The sequence below is a fragment of the Vulpes lagopus genome, chromosome 15 (assembly GCF_018345385.1).
Source record: "Vulpes lagopus strain Blue_001 chromosome 15, ASM1834538v1, whole genome shotgun sequence".
Lineage (NCBI taxonomy): Eukaryota > Metazoa > Chordata > Mammalia > Carnivora > Canidae > Vulpes > Vulpes lagopus.
Window position 1 is genome coordinate 12330244 of NC_054838.1, and position 24270 is coordinate 12354513.

The 24270-nt window shown below is 38.7% G+C and overlaps 1 protein-coding gene across 1 annotated transcript in view; it reads right to left on the reverse strand.

Moving 5' to 3' along the window:
* Positions 1-538: 538 nt before the first annotated feature.
* Positions 539-24270, reverse strand: part of PDE3B (phosphodiesterase 3B) — a gene marked incomplete at its 5' end in the record, with an annotated part of 164528 nt that continues 140796 nt past the window's right edge. The window contains 6 exon segments of the mRNA XM_041730463.1: positions 539-2319; positions 3638-3890; positions 7304-7465; positions 9495-9698; positions 17773-17972; positions 23597-23710. Coding sequence (XP_041586397.1) covers positions 2108-2319; positions 3638-3890; positions 7304-7465; positions 9495-9698; positions 17773-17972; positions 23597-23710 — 1145 coding nt within the window.

A 24270-nucleotide genomic window follows, 5' to 3' on the forward strand; every position in this document is an offset into this window, starting at 1 on the left:
AAAAGAATGTATTGGTAAGCACATAGATATAGCACTAAGAAATTATTTCTAAGACCAGTGGGTTAAAACAATAGCAAATTCATGATGAAAATTAGAATAAAATTAATCTGATTCAGTAATAACTAATAGAATATGTAATATGGCTTATGGCAATTTTTCAAGTAAGATTTCATTTAATAGCACTGTATATATTTAATATAGTCATTCAGTTTGTAAAATTTTTATGAACTTGCTTTAGCAAGGATATTTCTGTTTCTTTGCTCTATTTTAGAATGTCAATTATTTAGCAAAGGTTAAATTTAAAAGTTAAATTATCTAAAAATGAGTTCTCAGTAATAGTACTTTTAATAAAAACTTTCCTTTTGAGAAAATATATACATTAACCCCAATGCAAAATTTTAATAGAAAGGAAATCTGAGTCTCACTATGCATATGTGCACATGTGAATTTATACACGTGTACTTTGCAAGAGCAGAGATATACTTACGCAGGATGCAAAATGCGCACCAGGGAAATAAAAGCACAGGATATATACGTGTTAAGTGCAAACTCAATAAATTAGTTAAAATTTTATTACTTAGTAATGTGCGACCGGGTTACAAATTATCTGGCAGTGGTAGCAAAAGTGGCAGGAAGAAACTTAGCACTCAACATATCTAATAAATAAAGCTTGGTGATTCATTAAATATTACACAAGATCAAAACTTCCAACACTTGTATAGATCTTTAATATCTCTGAGATATGCCAAATATTCTAGGTAGGTAAGAAATTGCCTGAAATCATACTTAAAAAGGAATCATCTTGGAAAATTAATGGTTTTACTGTCTACAAAAGCTATATAGATCCAAAATATGGTCTCCAAGAAGAAAAAAAACATGTCTACCATCCTGCTATATCATTTAGGCTCCTTTTTATATCTTCAAAACCTTTTCACAACTCAGGTACATATCTGTACCTTATGAGTTGAGGAACATTGTAAGTATGGTCCATTTTCTTTGCAATTAAGTATTCCCACCATTTATATTTTAAGATTAGAGTCACAGTTGGGCCTTAGCAGGACTGAGTAGTCCTCCGTCACTTCTGACATGTCGTCTCCAGGCAGTAGGAAATTAACAAAGATTAACATCAGTCCTACTGTGACGAAATGTTAGGACGCCTAAGATACGGATCTGGAGATAAGCATGTATTCCAATTATTCCCTGTGTCTTCTGGAACTCCTACTATTTCTTTTGATTAGACTCAAATGTATCAAAGAAGAACGCTCCTCTCAGAAAAGGCTAACATCTTTAGGACAATTCGGCTTTCTTCTGACAAATCTGTTTATATTAACTAAATGTTTAAAAATATGAATCCTGAGCAACAGTTATAAGAACAGTTTCGACTAAAGAAAATCCCTTCATTGTTAAAACCCGAACAGCTTTAAAAATTCAACCATGGACTGGAATTCAGACTTCTGATGTCCATGGCAAACCTGAATACTCTGAGGAGAAACACACACACATAGTAGGTAACACACAACAGTAAGAAGCATCAGAAATCGATGCACCTGGATTCTGTTATATTTGACAAAGGTCACTCAGTGTTTCATGTAGAAACCTAGCTGGGAGCTCAGCACTGAACGGTGCCTTGCCTTGAACAGACCCCCCCACTGAAAGGCAACACTGGATTCCTTTTTGGATAGGCACAGACCCCCCCCCCCACCCGTCCCACCCCACCGCCAAACGTTCTAAGACATAAAAAGACACACACTTGGAAACATAAGATGAATCCCGCTTTCATGAAAAGCCAAAAGTTCTGGCCACTTTGGAAACTGAAGTCACTTGAATTTTTAGTTCTAGCTACCGCTCGTGGAAAATAAGAGCTTACTACCCAGCAAAGCGTTATTGGGACAAAGTACTCGGATACAGTGAAGGCTTCAAGGGAGAGCTCCGCGGTGTGAGGCCACAGGAGCTGCTCTCTAAGGCCACGGGACTCGGCCGTCTGTGTGATGGGAAGTGCACAGGGCAGGAAGTGAGCCTGCCAGTGTCCATCTGTCCACGCAGGACCAGCAGGCAGGGACCCTGGCCCCGGCACAGCCCTCGCTGTGGTTTCCATCTACCCTTCCTTTTACTCAAACTGTCTCTCCTCCTCTTCATCTGCCTCTTCGATGACCTGGATGTCCTCTGCTGGAGGTAAGGAGTTTTCCACCTGCAGCTTATTCCCGTCGGCTTTACATTTCTCTTCCTCCTCTATGATTTCCTTCCAGATCTTGTGGTTTTCGCTGAGGTGGTGCATGAGCTGACAAAATATTCGCCGTCTCCTTTTCCTCCTCTGTGGTTCTGCAAAATGTGAGGCGCACACACACTGTAATCCTAGCGGCACACTTCAAGCATCCAGTCGCTAAGCAGCCGCGGCCTTGTTCTTTTCCAGGCACTTATCTAAGGCGCTAGGGTTGTCCTAACGCACAGCAAGACGGAAAGCGTGTCTGGCTGTGGTGCCCCCCTTCTAGTGGGAAGACCTTGGGAGGCAAAGGCAGCAGGACGCCGCCGCACGGTGTCATTAGTGGCGAAAATAAAGCTGAGAAGGGGAGTGGGGAAGGCCGGGTGGGGTGGGAGGGGCGGATGGTACTAAAATTTCAAATGATAAATAGCAATATGAGGTTAAGCAACTTTTTCAGGATTTAAGTATTGAATTAAACACAATGATCAAAGTTTCAGGGAATATAAATAATTCTTGGAAGCCAGCCAACTTGCCCAAGATGGTGTGCAGAGGGGAGCAGAAGAGACTCTTCCGTTAGCTAATCCTGAATGCAGCTGGGTAGGTGGGGTCCTTTGTAATTATGTTACCTGTCAGCATTCAAAGCATGCTTGGGATGCTAGATATTTGCTCTTTAAAGGGGAATTTAAATTAAAACTGATTTCGTTTACAGCTGCAAATATTTTTTCCCATTTATATTCACTGCTTTATATAGAAAACTACTTCCCTCCAGCCTGGCAATTCATATCCATAATGACATAAAACTTGATTCTCCTCTTAGAGAAGATACATTTCATCTTCTCCCAACTACTGCAATCTATCTTCCAAGTGTTTGGGAAGGGCAGGTCAGTGGGTCCGGGAGCACCGGCCACATGAAGCCCCTCACCTCTCAGTCAGACACGGGGGCAGCCCTCCAGTGCATGCAAAGGTAGAGGCTCCGGAAGTGGGCTGGCTGAAGGGCAAGACCCGGAGAGGCACTTCTGTAACCGAGGCCATGTGGGACCAGTTAGCAGTTCCCCAGCACACAGGAGTTCCTCAGGAGACTAACCAATCTGCACATTCCAACAGTAGTTACTCAAGATGTAACTACTGTATCTTATAAAGATCTAGGGCACCTGGGTGGCTCAGTTGGCCTGACTCCTGATTCCCACTCTGGTCATGATCCTGGGGTTGTGAGATTGGGCACCACAGCTGGCTCGGCATTGGGCATGGAGGCTGCTTAAGAATCTCTCTCTTCCCCCCTCTTCCTCTGCCCCTCCCTCTATCTCCTTCTCACTCTCTCTCAAAAAAAAAACCAAAAAACAAACAAAACACAAAGCAAAAACCCCCCAAAAGATCCAAGTTCAATGTTACCAACTGCAAATATCCATTTAAGAAATGACAACATCCCCATATTCTTACTAGGATTTAGATTGTCTTCTATTTCTTCATCATCGCTATCTAATTCTTCACCATCTTCATCGTAACAACTCTCCGTGTCCTCGTCCTCCTCTGCTTCTATCCACTGACCCGGCAGCAAGCCAGCAGCGTCGTAGGAGTTACACAGAGGACCCACGATGTGGGTGATGAAAGATTCTTGGAGTTTTGCTAGTTGAGGCGAAGACCGATCCATGAAGGGACTGATGGGCAAACCCAGGTTTGCTTCTTCATCTCCCTGGATCATTTTAAGAAGAAAAGTACATTTTGAACTGTTAAAAGAATAACCACTGAGCTTTGCTGTTAAAATTATTTGGAGATTTTTAAATATTCATAGTCTACATCAAAACAATTTTTACAGAGAAGTATCTAATTACTCTGTCATTTCAGCTGTAAGAATTTCTCCAATATTTGAGAAATCCTAAACAAGACTTTGTTTTCACACTCCACCAGGCAACCAGTATGATTGATATTCAGTGAACAAGAAAAATATACATTAAGAGAAATAACAACAAATCTAACAACCTGCCAAATTTTATGTCTCTTTCTCCTGTCGGGGAGGAGGAGGAAAGTTGTACCTTAACTGCCCAGAGTTGAATTTTGCAAATGCCTTTCAACACCCTGCCCATTTCTAACAGCGGAAGTAGACGTATGGTTGGCTGAGGTGAGGAGCCAGGTCCAGTGCTCCAACTGCCTGCCTCTGAAACCCTCCCACTCGTCTCCAGGGCTGCAGAGAGTGTATTTTGAGATCAGACACACGTGGTTTCAAACCCTGCTTTTGCCACCTACTACCTGTGTGGTGTTGAGCAAGCTCTATATCCATTTCATGTGTAAAATTTTAATAATCTACAAGGTTGCTATATGGATGAAAAGCAATGTTATACCAAGTATTTAGCATAGTTCCCCAAAGGGTACTATTGATATTTTCATTCCTTGTGTCTGAACTGGTGGGGAATGAAGAAACCCCAGAATGTACAGACTGTGTAGGCAAGCGGTGTCTACCTGTGATGGGGCAACAACCAGAAACTGTCCTAGTGACTGGCCCATGACTGAAAATCTATGATTTTTTACCTTCTGTAAGGAAGAAAACCATTGTTGGCAAAAACAAAACCCGACTTGGATTTAGCCACAAGATTCTACAATTTTATAAGTTTGGCTTTTTTTTTTTTTTTTTTTTTTTTTTTTTTAAGGAGTTTGGTTTTTCTAAGCCCATGGCACTTACACAGCTATAAGGGTTTATAAAGACAGGATGATTAGGCCAATAAAAAAAATTAAAAGTTGGGCAAGGTTAGAATTTTGCATCCATATCTGAAGGATGTTTAACAATAGCATAACCAGATTGAGAAAGAAATTTGATAGTGTTGATGAAGACTAAGCTTTTCATATAGATTAGTACCTTCAACCTTCATGACGACTCTGGTGTAGGACATTTTTCTCCTTTAACATCTGAATAATGAAACTTAGGTTAAGTAAAACTGTCCGAAATAATGTTTTTAGTGACAGATCTGGAATTATAATAGCTGACATTTATTGAGCATTTACATGTCAGGAACTGTTCTAAGAACTGTCTCACAGCAACCTTGTGAGGTAGATACCATCAAATATTCCTATTTTGTCAATGAAGAAATTGAGAGAGATTAAATAACTCACCCAAGGTCACGCTCCTGGTAATGAAGAGAACCCAGGATTCAACATCAAGCATGGATTCCAACTTTTTAGTAAGAGTTTTATATACTTTAAAAAGAATTATAAATTTGGTCTAAATGAACTTTTCTAATGTTCTTTTTACTGAATTAGTGAGTGTTCTAAAATTGGCATATACTAATACCTTTTTCATTATCTTTATTTGCACAGATAATATAAAGATGGCCTTTTCCTTAGCATAAAATTCTTTTGTGAATAGGAACTGAAGCCTGAGGCCAGTTTCAATTATCTTTGAGAAGGAAGATAGTAATATACAAATACTATATTGCAATTGTAAGGTAAATATTTATAACCATTTAGATCTCAAAATTATATATAATTTAGTTCAAATGTATCAAAGTGGTAAAATATTAATAACTCTGGAGTACTTATGTATTCCTATGTTGTTGTTTTTATTCCCCAATATTTTGTAACTTGTAAATTGCAGAGTAAGTGGTGTGCTGGGATGTTTAGCTGAGGTGAGTGAGAGTCTGCACATTCACTATTCAGTTTGGGTGTAACACGGAATAGCAGATAAGTATGCATGGTTTATGGAGTCAAATTCATCACTCCTGCTGGAGTAGCAACTCGTGGTAGGCAAACTCTATCACAAAGGCCTCATTTGGTAGACCTCTTGATCTTGCCCAATTATTAAGGCCAACAAGGACGCACAAGGAATGTGATTCTAAAGGTAAAAAGATCCAATCAGTATTTTGGAGATAATGAAATGTTGGCCTGTGGGGAAATCCATATACTTCTACATTGTAGGGTGCTTCAGAATTGGATAAAAAAAAAAATGGTAAAGATTCTGCAAAGTGGTGGTGAAGCCAGCGACCTGAGGGTTAAGGGACTAAAGAATGCAACTGTAACTTTGTATCCAGGCCTGCCAGTCCTTGGAATGCAGCCTGCCATCACGCTTCTAAAGATGATGCTCTTGCCTGACATCATGATACCAAAATGTTGACTTAGAGACTTGAGGCTTTACCAAGAAACCAGCCAGAACCGGTCAGGACCACCGACCTTCTCTGAGCACATACAGGTGTCCAATGGATAAACTTTTAATGTTGAAGTGCCTAAGACCCCATCCTTCGATCACGCTAAGGATGCCATTTTCTGGTCATGGTCACAGGAAAAAATATGCAGAAGATTCATGCAGGTGCAGACAACAAATTACCTCAACTCTTCCCTACTTACTAACTTCCTTTATTTGATTTTGAAAGCACACAGCTTCTCTCTCTTATACCCAGATGCTTTTCATTTGCCGTTAAATATTCCCAACTCTCCTACTTTGAGGCAAATTTGAGGCCTGCCCTCCCATCTGCTAGTGTGGCTGCCTCTCAGACTCTTCCTTTGAATGCACACTCAACATCTCAGCGGTCGGCTTTGCTCCACTTTGGGCTTACAAACTTGAGTTCAGTGCCGGAGTATTATTTTAAAGACAAGATTTTAAAACATATAATATCATGTTTATATCTTTGAATCCTTAAATACCATGAAATACCTACTCTATCCCCATTTCTAACCCTCCACCAGGACTTTTGTCCGGTTGATGTTTCTAAGGCAGTCTTTATACAACAGAGCTGAAAATAGGTTGATATTCTTTGAATACAATCTAAGTATACCCCAAATCAACTGAAAACAATTTCAACTCAAAATAAATTATCCTAGGTCATAGGCGCTCAGGGTTTTAAAAGAGACCTTGGAATCCTAATGTAGTCTATCCTTACCTCTATCTAGACTCAAGGGACATTTGACCCATGTCAAATAAACAATAAGCTATTTTAAAGATCTTATTAGCAAAAACGAACTGAGAAAATACCAAGACCAGAGCATATTCAACAATTTTTAACCAATTTTTTGGTCCAAACAACCAGACTTCAAACATTTAATGGAGCTATCCAAATCCCAAAGACTAATGTCTTCAGATGGCAGCTCTCAAAATCCCGCCAATCTCACACTTCAACTTACCTGCTCATAAAATTCATTGACAATGCCTTCTGTCCATTTCAAATGCAAGTCCCGAACTTTTGCTGGGCCATTTATATCTGCCAGTTTGATGCACACTTGGCATACTAAGAGGCGATCATTTTCATTACTCCATTCTATACCATTACTATTTACATCATTGGCCTGTTTTGGAAAAACAATTATTTTAGGTTCTGAGGGCACAGGAATGTCTTTTTTTAAAAAATCAAATTATCTTAAAACTGCTTCCTGTCTAAATCACAAGAAGGAATATGGGTTAAGTTTTTTTTTTTTTTTAAGATTTTATTTATTTATTCATGAGAGACAGAGAGAGAGAGAGAGGCAGATACACAGGCAGAGGGAGAAGCAGGCTCCATGCATGGAGCCCAATGTGGGACTCGATCCCAGGTCTCCAGGATCACGTCCTGGGCTGAAGGAGGCGCTAAACCGCTGAGCCACCCGGGTTGCCCATGGGTTAAGTTTTCATTATAATTTTGTTTCACTGGAAACAGAACACCATAAAAACATAACAAATTATTGGTTTCAATATTTGTGATCACCACAGAAAATTGTAACATGTATATATATATATGTATATATATAACATATATATAACATATTAATATATAATATACACTATAATTATATGTATATGCAAAACATCAATAAATCATTTAAGAATTGTAACTAATTCTACTTCAAAAAAGAACACTTAGGATCTACAGAGAAGTTGGCTTTAGTTGTGAAAGGAAAATATAGTTGAAAGAAAAGTCTTAAAAGCTGATCCCTATGGTTTCAAATCCTGACTCAATGATTTATTCATTATGTAATACTGAAAAAATTACTTAATCTCCTTGAATCTATCTTCATCTATAAAACAGGAAAAGTAGTACCAATCTCGCCATATTACCATGAGGATTAATAAATGAAAAATGCCTTGTTCATAGTAAATGCTAAATGCTACCACTGTTATTTAAATAAATGATAATTATCATCACTAATTAAGCAAATTACTCTGCCTTTCAAAAAGCTCATTTTCTCTTGGAAAAAAAATGAAGTAAATGGGCCAGATCAATGGCTTTTGAATTTTTTTATGAGGGTAGTTTTTGGAGCACCAAACCCTTTTGTCAAAGGAAAATTTATGTAGGCCACCACTATAGAAAACACTTAAAAGGAGAGCTTTTTTGATGGAAACCATATAGGAGATCTAGAACCCCACTCATATGGGATTCTCCTGAGAAACTTCAGAATAGAAACCTCTGAGGAACACAGATTCAAAAGTATTGGACTAGGTGATTTTTTACATGTAAAAACTTCTGTTATTCTGACTTAAGCACTTAAATGAATTTTTATTATTAAACAAAAGTTAGTAGAGTGACACAACTATAAAATAACTTTAAAGGCATATGGATTTCTCACTGATTTTTTAAGTATTTTATTAATATAATGACAGCCACATATCGGGTCTCTTCCCAGGGGGTGAAACCCAGTACTCCTTTGTTACCAGTTCCTTTACCCTTGAGGTACACCTTTCCTTTACATCACAAATGTCATCAAGGAAACAACCGCTTCCTGCTAGCCAAAGAGGGAGCAGCCTTCCCTCAGGTTTCTGTAGAGTAGCGAGCGGTTCTTAACATTTTTCCGCCCCTAATGTCTGAGGGCTAGAACACATTCCAAGGAGCACCACTATCACATGAAGGCAGCGATTATCCATTCCCTACTGAATGCGAATCTTTGGTGGCAGGGACTTGCACCTGTTCTTATTCTTTGCTGGCACGACTGCACAGAGTGGGCAATCCCAACAGTTGCTCAATGAGTACATTATCCTCAAGTGGAAGAGTAGAGAGTACTTCTCCCCCACACCAGCCAAATACTTATAAAATACCTTGCTTGGCACTGTGCACAGCTTTCTCAGATCTGCCCCTAAAAGCTTTGACATCATTAATTGGCTTATCACCATGCAAAAGAAAGTTATAAGTCTGTGTGTCAGTAAGGAAATGTAGCAAGGGATAGTATGTTCAGGACATGTTATGATAATGAGTTATTTTTTAAAATATTGACATATAGACTGTCTCACATCGGATTGGATGACTATTTGAGTAGTATTGTAATTTTACATTAAAAAAACACTTATCAGTGATACTGACAATAATGATTCCCATCATTGAAACCAGACATTAATTGTATCACAAACCTTGGCATTGAACTCAGCAAGGAAATCAAAATGCTTTTTAAGATCTGTGGCAAGGATTGCCTCAATGACTAAAAAACGAAAGCGCTTGAATTCCACATGATCAAGATTAAGAAGGAAGTTGTATTCTGGGCGGGAAAGATACAAATTCCAAGCTGATGCAGCATGATGATTTTCTAAAACAGATCTGTCGTTGTACAAAACTGCCTGAAAAATAATAAAAGTGAGTCAGGCATCTCAGAGTTATTAATCTTTAATAATAAACAGAGTTAGGTTGAAAGAAGACAAACAATGAGTAACTACAATATGCCAAGCATTTTAATATCTCTGAAGAAGGGTTGTGATAATTTTCTAAATGAGTTTACTAAAGTACAAAAAGGTAAGGTACACTTTTCCAGCATACACATCCAGTGAGTGAAAGGGTCATTCGTCTCCAAAGCTCATCTTTGTAGACACCATGCTGCCCTCAAGAGCTATAAAGTTGATATCTGAGGTGTACTTCATTAAATCAGTAAACCGTCTTAGATAAAGCTTCTGTTAGTAAAATCATTAGAGAGAGAGGGCAGGTGGAGGGCTGCATTTCTCCTCTTCAGGGAGCATGGAATGAGTGGTGGTGATGACCAAAGAAAGGGAAGCAGGAGCCCTGCCCTGGGTGAAGCATAGACTAGAATGGTGGTTACCAGGGTGTGGGGGAATTGGGGAGATGCTGGTCAAAGGGTACAAACTTCTAGTTATAGGATGAATAAGTTCTGGGGATCTAATACCAGCATCGTGATTATAGATAATAGTACTATATTATATACTTGATAATTGCTATGAGACTAGGTCTCAAATGTACTCACCATAAAAATGATATATTACATGACATGATGGTAATATTACAGTGATAATGTGTATCAAATATACTTTAAACTTAACACAATGTTACATATCAATTATATATCAATAATGTAACTTCTTAACATCATTAACACCAAAGAGAAAGAATAAGCTTCAAAGACCCTGAGGGGTCAATTTATATTTAATAGTGATTTCACTAATTCACATTCTAATCTGATGAAGACTGATATACTATTAGAACAGCTTTGTCTGTTCAGGAAGAAGTAATCCACCTTCCAGCTCAATAAAGCGCAGCACATAATAAGTGCCCTGTAGAACTAGCTGACTTAATAAACTCTTGGCTAGCAGGATCGGTAAAAGAAATAAGTTCAGAATTTCTTCACTATTCTAACTGCCTTTTGAAATTACCAAGAAATATAAAGTGAGGGCAAAAAAAAAAAATCTGAATCAATATTAAAATCTAAGGACACCTGGGTAGCTTAGTGGTTGAGCATCTGCCTTTGGCTCAGGATGTGATCCCAGGATCCAGGATCAAGTCCCACATCGGACTCCCCGCAAAAAGCCTGCTTCTCTCTCTGCCTGTGTCTCTACCTGTCTCTCTGTGTGTCTCTCATGAATAAATAAATCTTTTTTTTTATTCATGAGAGACAGAGAGAGAGGGGCAGAGACACAGGCAGAGGGAGAAGCAGAATCCTCGCAGGGAGGCTGATGTGGGACTCGATCACGTCCCGAGCCAAAGGCAAATGCTCAACCGCTGAGCCACCCAGGTGTCCCTAAATAAGTCTTTTAAAGAAATTAAAATCTAGATATTGGCACCACACTGAAAACTTCAAAGACATGGGGAAAGTGGTAATAGAAAGAGGAGAGGCCAACTGAGTTACTGCACAAAAAAGAAAAACCCATCTGGAGAATAAGTGGAAGGAGTGGAGTCCCCTCCCTGATGGACCCCAATAAACCCTACCTATGGAAGAGTAGGGGCAAGAAACAATCATGGAGCAGTAAGCAGGAGGCAAACGTCAGTTCCACTATAGAAAGAATACTGAGTGAACCCACAGAACAAGAAGCCAAGCTTAAACTTAGAAAAACTATTCCAGGTAAAACAATGACGCTTCAGCTGGCTTTTACCAAGGGCTCCGTGACAACCAGAGAAGGAAGACAACACCCCAGCTAATGTGGAGCTGAAATTACTAACATGCTTTGACTCTGTGCTAAAGCATCCCGATCCCTGCTTTTGCTAGCTATGGATCCCCTTCCTTCATTCCACAGGCAAATACAGCTTTATTTTGGAAAACAAAGTAGTTGATCACAAACTTTGTTTTTTGCTCTCTTTTTTGAGTTGGAAAGGTTTGAAACAGGGTTTAATACAAACTGACAGAATTAATCTTAACAAATAATAAACATCGGGACGCCTGGGTGGCTCAGCAGTTGAACACCTGCCTTCGGCTCAGGGTGTGATCCCAGAGTCCTGGGATCAAGTCCTGTATCGGGCTCCCTGTGAGGAGCCTGCTTCTCCCTCTGCCTGTGTCTCTGCCTCTCTCTGTCTCTGTCTCTCATGAATAAATAAATTTTTAAAAAAATCTTAAAAAATATATATACATAAAAAAACAAATAATAAACATCTTTCAATTAATGAAAAGAAAAAACCCATCAGACATACCAAAGACTTTGATCAAACAAAGAGGCTCACAAATCTGAACAAATGTGCCATTTTGAGACACAAGAAACAGAGTAAACATTAAAATATCCTTAGATCTTAGGGGCATCTGGGTGGCTTAGTAGGTGAAGCATCTGCCTTTGCCTCAGGTCATGGTCTCAGGGTCCTGGGATCAAGACTTACATTGGGCTCCCTGTTCAACAGCGAGCATGCTCGCTCTCTCTCTCTCAAATAAATAAAGTCTATTAAAAAAATCTTTAGGTCATAGGCATGAGATTAAATACTTCTGAAAACTGCAAAAATCTTGAATTAAGTGAAATTATTTTCTTTTCTAAAATTATTATTTTAAAGATTTTATTTATTTATTCATGAGAGACACAGAGAAAGAGAGAGGCAGAGACACAGGCAGAGACACAGGCAGAGGGAGAAGCCGGCTCCATGCAGGGACCCTGACATGGAACTTGATCCCGGGTCTCCAGGATCACACCCTGGGCTGAAGGCGGCACTAAATCGCTGAGCCACCCGGGCTGCCACGAAATTGTTTTCATTTTTAAAAATGCTTAACTTAGGGATCCCTGGGTGGCGCAGCGGCTTGGCGCCTGCCTTTGGCCCAGGGCGCGGTCCTGGAGACCCAGGATCGAATCCCACGTCGGGCTCCCGGTGCATGGAGCCTGCTTCTCCCTCTGCCTGTGTCTCTGCCTCTCTCTCTCTCTCTCTCTGTGTGACTATCATAAATAAATAAAAATTAAAAAAAATGCTTAACTTAAAAAAAATCCAATAGATGTAGTAAATAAACCAGGTGCTGCAGAAAGCAAAGCAGCTAGAAAGAAAGAAAGAAAGAAAAGAAAGAAAGAAAGAAAAGAAAGAAAAGAAAGAAAGAAAAGAAAGAAAGAAAAGAAAGAAAAGAAAGAAAAGAAAGAAGAAAGAAAGAGAGAGAAAAAGAAAGAAAGAGAAAGAAAGAAAGAAAAGAAAGAAAGAAGAAAGAAAAGAAGAAAGAAAGAGAGAGAAAAAGAAAGAAAGAGAAAGAAAGAAAGAAAAGAAAGAAAGAAAAGAAAGAAAGAAGAAAGAAAAGAAAGAAGAAAGAAAGAGAGAAAAAGAAAGAAAGAAAGAAAGAAAGAAAGAAAGAAAGAAGGAAAGAAAGAAAGAAAGAAAGGAAGGAAAGGGTACTTCTTAAAGATATAGTCAAGATGAACACTTTGGGATCCCTTTACCCTAAAGTTCTGGGTTTGTTCTAAAATTTCTGATAATCCTTTATCTTCTAAGACTCTCTGTTTTCCTTAGCACCCTTTTTGCTAAGATGTGTTTTTAGATAACTTTCTAAGGATGAATGGGTACATGATTTATTTCACCTCTATATATTTGGGATTCTCTTTATTTTTCTTTTAACACTCAGCCGTAGCTTAGCTGGATACAGAGATTTAACTTGAAAATAATATCTTACGCCAGCACTCCCCATCCCCTCCCCTGGGTTACTTCTTTCCTAGCACTTACATCATAATCATCTGTCTCTGACATACACTATTTATTCTTTTTCTTGCTTTACTAGTATGTAAGTTTTATTGGGGGGGGGCAGAATTTTTTTGGCCTGTTTTGTTGTTCAATAATAATGCCTACAGGGCACCCGGGTGGCTCAGTGGTTGAGTGTCTGCCTTTGGCTCAGGGCGTGATCCTGGAGCCCCAGGATCGAGTCCCATATTGGGCTCCCTGCAGGGAGCCTACTTTGCCCTCTGCCTGTGTCCCTGCCTCTCTGTGTCTCATGAATAAATAAAATATTTTTTAAAATGTATAGAATAGTGCCCCTCTCCTAGTAGGCACCCAATATTTGTTGTATAAATGAATGAATGTTGTATACATGAATAAGTTCCTGAAACTTTCCATCTCCTTTTCTTTTTAGTCTAAATTCTGGGAGGCATAACCTGGTATTTAGTTCCAGTGCTTGTGTTGAATTTTTAAAATTTTTTTGCAGTAATATTTTTAGTCCCTAAGAACTCTAATTTGTTCTCTGATGTTTCCTTTTTCATAGCTTCCTATTCTTAGGGATGCAGTGTTTCTCAAATTCTGAGATATCTTTTTAAAAAGCTGAAGGGCTTTCCTTAGGTCTTTTTCCCCTTGTAGTTGGTTATTCTGTCCATTTTAGCCTTTTCTTTCCAAGCTACTGTCTGGTGATCCTTGGTTATTCTGTTGATAGTATTAAAAAAAAAAAAGAATTCTAGATTCTCTTGTGTTTGTTTTATTGTCGAGTCTCTTCTTTAACTGGGAAGGATGAGTAGGAACTCTGTGAATGTGGGTGGCGTTTGTTACTTACTTAGCAGGTTTTGCTTTAGTTATAAGACCAGGTGCCAGCTGTTAGGTTTCCAGAATGAGAAGGATTTACTCTGAAGTACTAATACTCACACTAGTGATTCTTATTCTCTTTTGGCCGTTTCCTTCAATATCTAAGAGATGAGTTTTCTGCCTGAGGTAAGTGCATGGTTGCAGTAGCTTTACTTAAAGATGTGTAGTGTACATGTATAGGGTGTGTGTGTGTGTGTGTGTGTGTGTGTGTGTGTGTGTGTGTAGCAAGCAGGGGCAAATGGTATCAGGAGTCTCCTGTAGCCCCCTCTACTATACTTTTACCTCTTAATCTGTTTTTCATTTTTCAGAAATAGAAATTTCTGGAAAACTCTAATCTTCGGATAATACCCTTCCCCAGCTATTCTTCTCTGTTGTAATAAGGAGTCAAATGCATGTGTTTAGTCACTATCTTGATCCATATTTTGGGGGATGAAACATTTATGACTGTCTTCAATTCATAAATCTCAACCTAAAATTTCATTTCCTTTTATCCCAAATATGAAGATATTCTCAAACTCTAATATCTCAGGCGCTAATCACCATCTTTCAGCCAGCTTTTTATTTGAAAAGAACTCAGAAATCTCTTAGAATTATAATATTGGCATTTCTTCGGGATAAACCTGACTAAATGTTTCCCCTTCTTTCATAGCAAGAACTTAAAATAATCCTCCTGTGCTGTCCCAGCATACCTTCCTTACCATGAGAATGAAGAACATTTGATCCAGTTGGTCGTATTATACACTAGCACTGAAGCAATAACATTTTTCACTAATTATGGCCTAATTAGACCCACTGAGCTTCCCAAGATGAGAGAACCTACTTTATTACCTAATAAACACGCCTCACGCTTTCACAGAAGGGTCCTTATCTCGCACGCGCTAGCTGAACAAGGTCTTGTGAATTTCATTACTTTGGGAAGAACAGAGTCTATTTCAGACAAGCTAGCAGTCCTGCAGAGCAAAGAAATCAGGCATCCTTCAACATTCAACAAATATTTACTAAATGGTTTTTATGAGTTAAGCCCGATTCTAGGTATTAGGGAATAAAAGGCAAAAAAAAATCCCTGTTCTCAGGAAAATATATTCCACTGAGGAGAGACCCATAGAAAACAAAATACATGGTATGCTGAATGAGCATTGGTATGGGAAAAATAAAGCAGAGAAGGAACATAATGAGTGCCAGGAAGGAGCGTGTGGAATGTTACGAGGAAGAGGTGACAAAGTGAGACATGTTGACGCAGGGTGGGGAGAGCACTTTGGGCAGGGAGCCCAGAGGCTCTCAGAAAGGGAGTGTGCCCAGGATACAAGCAGCACTAACAAGGAGGCCACTGAGACTGGACCTGGGTGAACAGAGCCAGAAGAATTAACAGGGGCTAAATCGTGTACGACCCTCCGAGCCATGCCATGACTTCTACTAGGAGCAAGGTCAACGCCACTGGAGCGTCTGGAACAGAAAAGTGATGTAATCACACTTACACAGGGGTTGCTCTGGCTGCGCTGAGCTGAGAACAGACCAAATGGGAGCAAGGAGACTGGGCAAAGGCCACACTTTTCAACAACTGAACTCCCTGTCAATTTCCTTCCCATCCGGGCACTTCTCATGGCTTCATCTACTGGCAGTCCTTAGCAGTGAGAAGTTAGAAATGACACGTGGTACTGATGTTATAGCCAGACTTCATTTTTTTTTTTACCTTGATTAGGACAACAGTTTCGAGTATATAGTCTGTAGGAACGATTTTCATGTATTATCATTTTATCTGCAAGTGAGAGAAGTAATGCTGGAATTCACTCACTTGTCACATCTTTAGAGGAGAGGTAATAAACAAGTCCGACTCACCGATGCTGGAAGCTAAAGAAAGACTTGAAGCAAAGAGTGAAGAAGAGTCAGTAATTTCTGTTTATATGACATCTGATTCACGAGCCTCTCAAACACATGAAATAGGAAACTTTCCATATGGTGTCCCTTTACCCTTAATCATTTCAGCTATGTATTCTGAGGTTCAGAAAGACAAGGGTGACTTGCCTAAGGTCATACAGCTAACAACTGGGTAATCAGAAATTAAACTCGGGTCTCTTGGCCTCAAGACCAGTGCTTTTGGGCAGCCTGGTGGCCCAGCGGTTTAGCGCCACCTTCAGCCCGGGGGCCTGATCCTGGAGACCTGGGATGGAGTCCCACATCGGGCTCCCTGCATAGAGCCTGCTTCTCCCTCTGCCTATGTCTCTGCCTCTCTCTTCTCTCTCTCTGCACCTCATGAATAAATAAAATAAAAATCTTAAAAAAAAAAAAAGGCCAGTGCTTTTTGCATTGTGCTACTTCTGCCCAGCTCTGACTCACCACAGGACCAGATTTTTAAAGATTATGAAGTGTGAAGCCAGAGAAAGAAAGCACCTCCAATTCTTGCAGAATGGCACTGCACACGAGGAGACACGCTCCTTGGTTTGGAATTTCTCCCAAAGCTATTCTTAGGAAGTGGACAGACATTAATATCTAGATTGAAGTTCATTAAAAAGTTACCTGTGGAAATCATGAGCTATTAATAGATAAATTCTCACTGGAGAAATGATCATGTAGCATTTTTAACCCTCTCTCCCCCTCTGTCTTGGAATCCTATTCTTGTTCTGGCTAGAGAATCTACCTTCCATATTTTAAATACAGTGTGTGAAAGAGACGTGTGAAAAGTAACACAGAGAATGGCTACAGAAGATGAAAATCTCGGAAGTCAAGTTTATACACAGAGCGGTGAAGTAAAGTCATAAGATGAATTCAGCAAGCAGTCACTGATGACTTGCTCTATGTAAGGCACACGGAAACAAAGATGACATTTCAGGAATTGCCAGCCTAAACAAACACCCACGACCACTTAAAACCAAGGATTTAGTTCCAAGTCCTAATGTTTAAAGCTACTGCAATTACAAGATCCATTTGTGGTAACTCCTACCTCTTATGCAAATTTTGATCATTAAGGAATCTTGCATCTTATCAGCTGTACTGGCTACAAAAATAATGTGGTACTAGAAGAAATGTTTACAGGCACTAAAATATTCAGAGTTAAGAGATTTAGAGTCTGAGTCTTAAGGGGAAAAGAGGCCAACAACAAAAACAGTAGTTCTTCATCATTGCACTTCTAGCCATAAAAAGGGAAAAGGAAGAATAAGTCTTACAACTAGTCAGTTTTATCAATGTGATCACAGGCAAAAATATTGACAGCAAGGATTCCAGAATTTCCTAAAACAGTGAGTTACTCTTTCACGAACATTTTATTCATTTTCAAGTGGAAGAAGGTAATTTTTTCTTAATTCTATCATGTCAGTGCCATGTGTTAAAATCCAATTAATTACAATGTAGATGGAATGGCTATCTGATTCAACTGAAGGATGCTTTAAAAAAGGATAAGCCACATGGTTGTAAAACCTCACAATCACTCTTTACACTTTCTGAAAAAGTATTTCCTACCTGAGGGGCATTTGTAGCCACTAGAAATGCATTTGTCCGCCCTGGGTGATCGTAATCATGCATGGCAGCTGCCACATAGAGAGCCATTAATTCCAGCGCAGGAATGTTTGAAGAAAGGCAACCATAGCTCTCATCTGGAATAGAGCAGCTCCTTGAAGAAATGTAAGCAGTTTGCCCATGGTTCACTCTACCATCAGAATCTGAGGAACAAGCAAAATAAACCAGCATTACACATAACTTTGTCATAAAATGAGACTAAGAAGGGGATTCCCCATATGTAATAAGATTATTTATCTTGTTGACTAAGCTAAGAAATAAACTCTATTTAGAAAAGAGGATTTAAAACAGTCTATTATTTCCAAAATGCATGCTACTAGAGAGGAATAATGTTAAACATGATGCTGAAGTCACTTACTTTATAAGACATTATGAGATTTTTATGATGCTCTCTTACTCAGGCTAGTAATAATTTTTAAAAGATTTAATTTAAATTTTTTTTTTTTTTTTTGAGAGAGAGCGAGCGAGCGCACATGTGCAGGGGAAGGGACAGAGGGAGAGATTCTCAGACTCCATGCTGAGGACAGAGGCCCATCCAGGGCTCAATCCCACAACCTGAGGTCTTGACCCGAGCTAAAACCAAGAGTTGGACACTTAACTGTGCCACCCAGGCACCTCCAGACTAATAACAATTTTTAAAAACCTCTGGGTTTCTTAACATCTATTATTTAAGGGCTAGAGACAATGGCCAAGAAGTAACAGGAAAAGCAATCTAGAGAATAAAATTTCATGAAAACAGTATGGAGATTTAGGAATTTAATATATTAACAAACTAAGCTTCTCAACATAATTTTCAAATTTTACCAGAAAGCTTTTATTTCATTTGTAGCCCTGACTACAACTTCTCTTCCCCTTCTCTTTATCCTTCCATGAAGACCCTTATAAGACAATGGCAAGACAAACTATGGAAAATGAAAAGACATATAAAACTAAAGAATGTCTCATTTAACATAATTTTTCTTTTTTCTTTTTAACATGATTTTTCTTTTTTTTTTTTTTAATTTTATTTATTTATGATAATCACAGAGAGAGAGAGAGGGAGAGAGAGAGGCAGAGACACAGGCAGAGGGAGAAGCAGGCTCCATGCACCGGGAGCCCAATGTGGGATTCGATCCCGGATCTCCAGGATCGTGCCCTGGGCCAAAGGCAGGCGCCAAACCGCTGTGCCACCCAGGGATCCCTGATTTTTCTTTTTATCCTCCAGCGTGAAACAATATTTTTTTTTTTAAAAGATACTTCAAGCAAGTATCTTTTTATTTTTTTATTTTTTTATTTTTTTTTAATTTTTATTTATTTATGATAGTCACAGAGAGAGAGAGAGAGGCAGAGACACAGGCGGAGGGAGAAGCAGGCTCCATGCACCGGGAGCCTGATGTGGGATTCGATCCCGGGTCTCCAGGATCGCGCCCTGGGCCAAAGGCAGGCGCCAAACCGCTGCGCCCCCCAGGGATCCCTGTTTATATTTTTTAAATTAAATTGAGTTTTAGAATCACACTAGAACTTTAAAAAATAATTATAAAAAATAAAAACAAGAAAGTTAAATGCATAAAGATATATCTAAATATTCAAATTTCTAGTAAGACTTTAGTTATCAGTATCAGCCAACAATTTGAATTTTTCCTATGTTATATACATTCTGGATTTCCCCTAGAATTATAACTACATATATAAAATATCAGAAATGGCAAAAGACATCCTTTTAAACTCAGTAATTACTTAGAAATTTGCATATTAGGGTCCTAATACATTCAGTTTTGTTTTGTTCTTTAAAGATTTTATTTACTTATTCATGAGAGACGCAGACAAGAGAGGCAGAGACAGGAGAAGCAGGCTCCATGCAAGGAGCCCAAAATGGGACTTGATCCCAGGACTGGGATCACGCCCTGAGCAGAAGGCAAATGGTCAACTGCTGAGCCACCCAGGCATCCCAGTTTTTCTTTTGTTTAACATGAAATTAAAAGTATAAAAACTAAAATAGCTGGCAAGGACAATTCAGTGTAACTATCATAGGTCCCATTTGTTTACTCTCTTTAAAAAATGGTGAGTCTTTTAAACTGATTAATTTAAAAGGAGGCCTCCAGACCCGAGAAGAAGAGTACAGTATAATAATCCCTAACAGCTTCCCCCACTTTGTGTAACATAAGTGCTTGATTTAAGCTTTCATCTCCCAGGCATCCATTTCAAAGAGCCACCTCAAAGAAACACACTCCCAGGCACCTGTCTAGATAAATGGTCACACCAGTTCTTTTTTTAGAAATCTTGGTTGATTTCAATAACTGACCATTTGGGCTGCTGGTTCTTTCTCTCCCCATACTTTAAATTCCTGCTCTTATGTTTTAAATTCACCAATAAAGGGGGATCCCTGGGTGGCGCAGCGGTTTGGCGCCTGCCTTTGGCCCAGGGCGCGATCCTCGAGACCCGGGATCGAATCCCACATCGGGCTCCTGGTGCATGGAGCCTGCTTCTCCCTCCGCCTGTGTCTCTGCCTCTCTCTCTCTCTCTGTGACTATCATAAATAAAAAATAAATAAATAAATAAAATAAATTCACCAATAAAGAGTGAGCCAGTGAAACCCCCACTCTTGACTTTAATAAAAAGCAGAACCTCAGGTGTGTCTGCTTATATGTATGCTTGAGCTCACGTGCTCTCATGCCCTCTCTCTTTTTCTCCCTTTCTGTGACCTTTCTCCCCCCATGACCATAATCTGTGGTCCCAACTATGCTGTGTAATTTTCAATTCCTATATGTAATAAACCTTTATTTTAAAAAAATTTTTGATGGTTATGGCTAAAGGGCATCTTGCAATCATAATAACCACAGGGCTGGTCCAGCCACAACACTGGTTATTGATAGACTGAGATCAACACACAAAAAGAGGTAAAACGATCTTCATTTATAGATGACATGCTCTTGCAGATAGAAAAATCCTAAAAAATTCACTAAAAAACTATTAGAATAGAGGTGATCATCAAGATTGTAGGATAAAAGATCAATGTACAAAAATTGGTAGAAAGAACTCAAACGTCCAGCAATATTTGTGTGGTAGGAGAATGAGAAAAAGGAAGAAAAAACTTATTATGTAAAATAAATATCAATGAGGAGGGACAGATGGGTGGCTCAGTGGTTAAGCATCTGCTTTTGGCTTAGGTGGTGATCCCACAATCCCTGGATGGAACATGGGGCTCCACAGGGAGCCTGCTTCCCCCTCTGCTATGTCTCTGCCTCTCTGTGTGTCTCTCCTGGATAAATGAATAAAATCTTCAAAAAACAAAATCAATGAGTAAAATACATATGGCTATTATAGATTGCACTTCTGTGGTCACATAGCTGGACTTTAGATTTACCATTTTCTTATTCCATTAATGTTCCATTTTCCCTCTGTCCTCAACCAGCACCTCTACTGATCATGGTACTTTGCCTAGTGGAATAACCTAGATTTTCAAGGGTCTTAACTATTGTGATCCTGATGATACTGGATTACTATAGTTTTCCATGATTTTTTGTCACTGGACATGGGAGTACCAAAAAGGCCAAAGAATCCCCTGGGTTACTGACATACATCCTCTCATGTATAGTAGGAACTTTATTTCCTCCTGATAATAAGAACCAGACAAAATCAATCACCCAAACCAGTACAGAATCTTTATAGTGTGAATTAGGTTGACTTATTCAAAAGCTGATCATATTTGGAATAGCTGTGGCAACTGGAATCACCACCTGATGAAATTCAGAATAATCTACCATCATTTTCCAAGATCCATTCATCTTGTATAAAAGTCAAAGTACCAAGTTGAATGGCAACATGATGGAAATCACAACTCTATATCTATCAAGTATTTGGTAATGACACTAATTTCTCCAATCCACACAGAAATATGGTATTGCTTTGGTTCACTACTTTCCTAGAATAAGGCAGTTTCAAGAGATTCCATTTGACACTTTCTATCACAATGGTTCTCTCTACAAAGATCTAGGAACCAATGAAGGGATTCTGCAGGTTGCTCAATATGTTTACTTGAACTATGTATTCAGAAAACAGGTGGGTTCAGGGAACTACTACTTGTAAGATGGCCCAAGCCAAAAGTCCTTTTATCACCTAAATTCCATAATCTAAAAAAAAAAAATCTAAAAAAAAAAATAAATAAAATAAATTCCATAATCTCCTGAACTGATTGGTGGACCAGTGTGGCATTTCATTCCTCCAGGAATTAAGTACTTCAATGTTTTCTCAATATATGATGAAAGGGGACAATTTCTGACACTAAGGTAAGGGATGGGTAAGATAATTACAGGATTGACCCACTTCAGCATCCTATTCCTATAATCCTTTGAATTCCTTCCTCAGAGAGAGACTTGAAGATGCTGTGCTGCTGTCTTTGAAGAAGAGGCCATGAGCCACAGAATGTAAGTGGCTTCTAGAAGCTGGAGGAGGCAAGGGAACAGAGATTCTAGGAAAAACACAGTCTTGCTGACACTCTGATTTTAGCCCAGTTGGATCTACTTTGGACTTCTGACCTCCCAGAACTGTAAGACAGTAAATTTGTATTGTTTATGCCACTAAGTCTGTGGTATTTGTTACAGCAGCAATAGGAAAAGAATACAGACTTCCATACCTGGAAGTGATATATTGCTGTAACAAACACCTAAAAATGTGGAAGTAGCTTTGGAATTGGGCAATGGACAGAGGCTGGAAGAATTCTGAAGAGCACATTTTGAAATCAATAAAAGTTATTAATCTACACATTCAAGAAGTTCACCAAACCCCAAGCAGCATTACTACAAAGAAAATACGCTGAGTACATCATAGTCAAAATGCTAAAAACCAATAGCAAAGAGAAAAGGGACATATTACTTTTCAGGAGAGGTAAGACTTACAGCCAACTTGTCAGCAGAAACTATAGAAATCAGAAGTTCATGGAATGCTATCTTCAAATATGCTAAAATATGAAAATATTCTTCTAAGAAAATAAATACATCTACAAACAAAAAAGCTGAAGAAAATGATCTGATGGAAGTACAGAACTAAAGGAAGGAATGAAGAGGATGGTGAAAGAATACATATGGAATGGCAGAAAACATAATGGCAGGACTTTGTGGCATGACCAAAGACTGCGAAGTAATGGCTGAGCCTATGACATTTGCCTTAATTCGCATGATCGTATTTCTCAGGTATTTGTAACTAAGTAGATTCTGTCCTGGGGTGTGTGTGTGTGTGTGTGTATCTTACTGGAGTAGTTCTCTCTTTTACAAACTAGAGTAAGAGAAACATGTTATGTAAATTCATTATATTTGTATAAATAATTATATTTATAATGAGGAACAGAATGAACTCTGGGAGCAAAACATAAATGTTATGAAAGATTTTTAATATCATGATTTAAATGCTTACATGAGGCTTTTAAGTATGTTCACTTTCATTGTGAATGTTATATATTTTAAATTTATGCGATATACTTAAAACAAAAAAACAAGAATTGAAAGAAAAGAGCAAAGAAACGATTATCATACTATTCCAGGTAGCAAGCAGCAGGATGGGACACAGAAAAGAAACATGGTAGATCCAACAGCACTGCATCTTAACCTAGCTCTTAAGGTGAGTCATAGGCTTCCTAATTTGCATGTCATTATTATGCATCAAAATTGATAGAGTCCTTTATATGTATCAAACGTTACTTAATGAAAAATTTAAAACAACAGAGGTAATGAAACGAGATAGCTTGGTTTATTATTTCTAGACAATTAAAAGGAAGATTTGTAGAAGGAAGTACCTGTTTCATTTCCTGATGCAGGATCGTTGTGGATCTGCTGTAAACCAGGAATTGGCCGTGTTGTCAGATACCAAACTGCGTGTAGGACATCTGTTGCGTGTATGCGATTGTGATCTGAAGTTATCAAAATATTTTATAAAAATGTTAGGTTTAACATGGGACATTTTTAAAAGTACAATAATTTTCTATTATCCTATATCCTTATAAATAAAATGTATAGCTTAGGATAACTTCCCACAGTTACATTCAATGCTCAATGTGGGGCTTGAACTCACAAGCCTGAGATCAAGAGTAGCATGTTATAGTGACTGGGCCAGCCAGGTAGCCCTGTTTCATCTTTCTTTTTAAAGTCTCTTGATGTGTTAAAAAGTTGTCTTTCAAAAACTTTTACATACATTATGAAAACCTAGTAGGGCAGTCAAAGAAAAGGCAAATAACAAGGGCTAACTGGAAAGGCATTGAAAAATTTACTGAAGGTTGCTATTTTGTAACTTTAAAAATACTATGTAAATAGTGTCGAATTATGGAGACCCATGCTTGCACACAGGCAACAGTTCACAAATTCTGGATACTTGAACTCCCCCCCCCCCAAAAAAAACACATACACCAAAAAAAGGATGAAACACATCTCTCAGGCCCGCTACAAGGATTAAATGTTAAAATGGTATATGAAA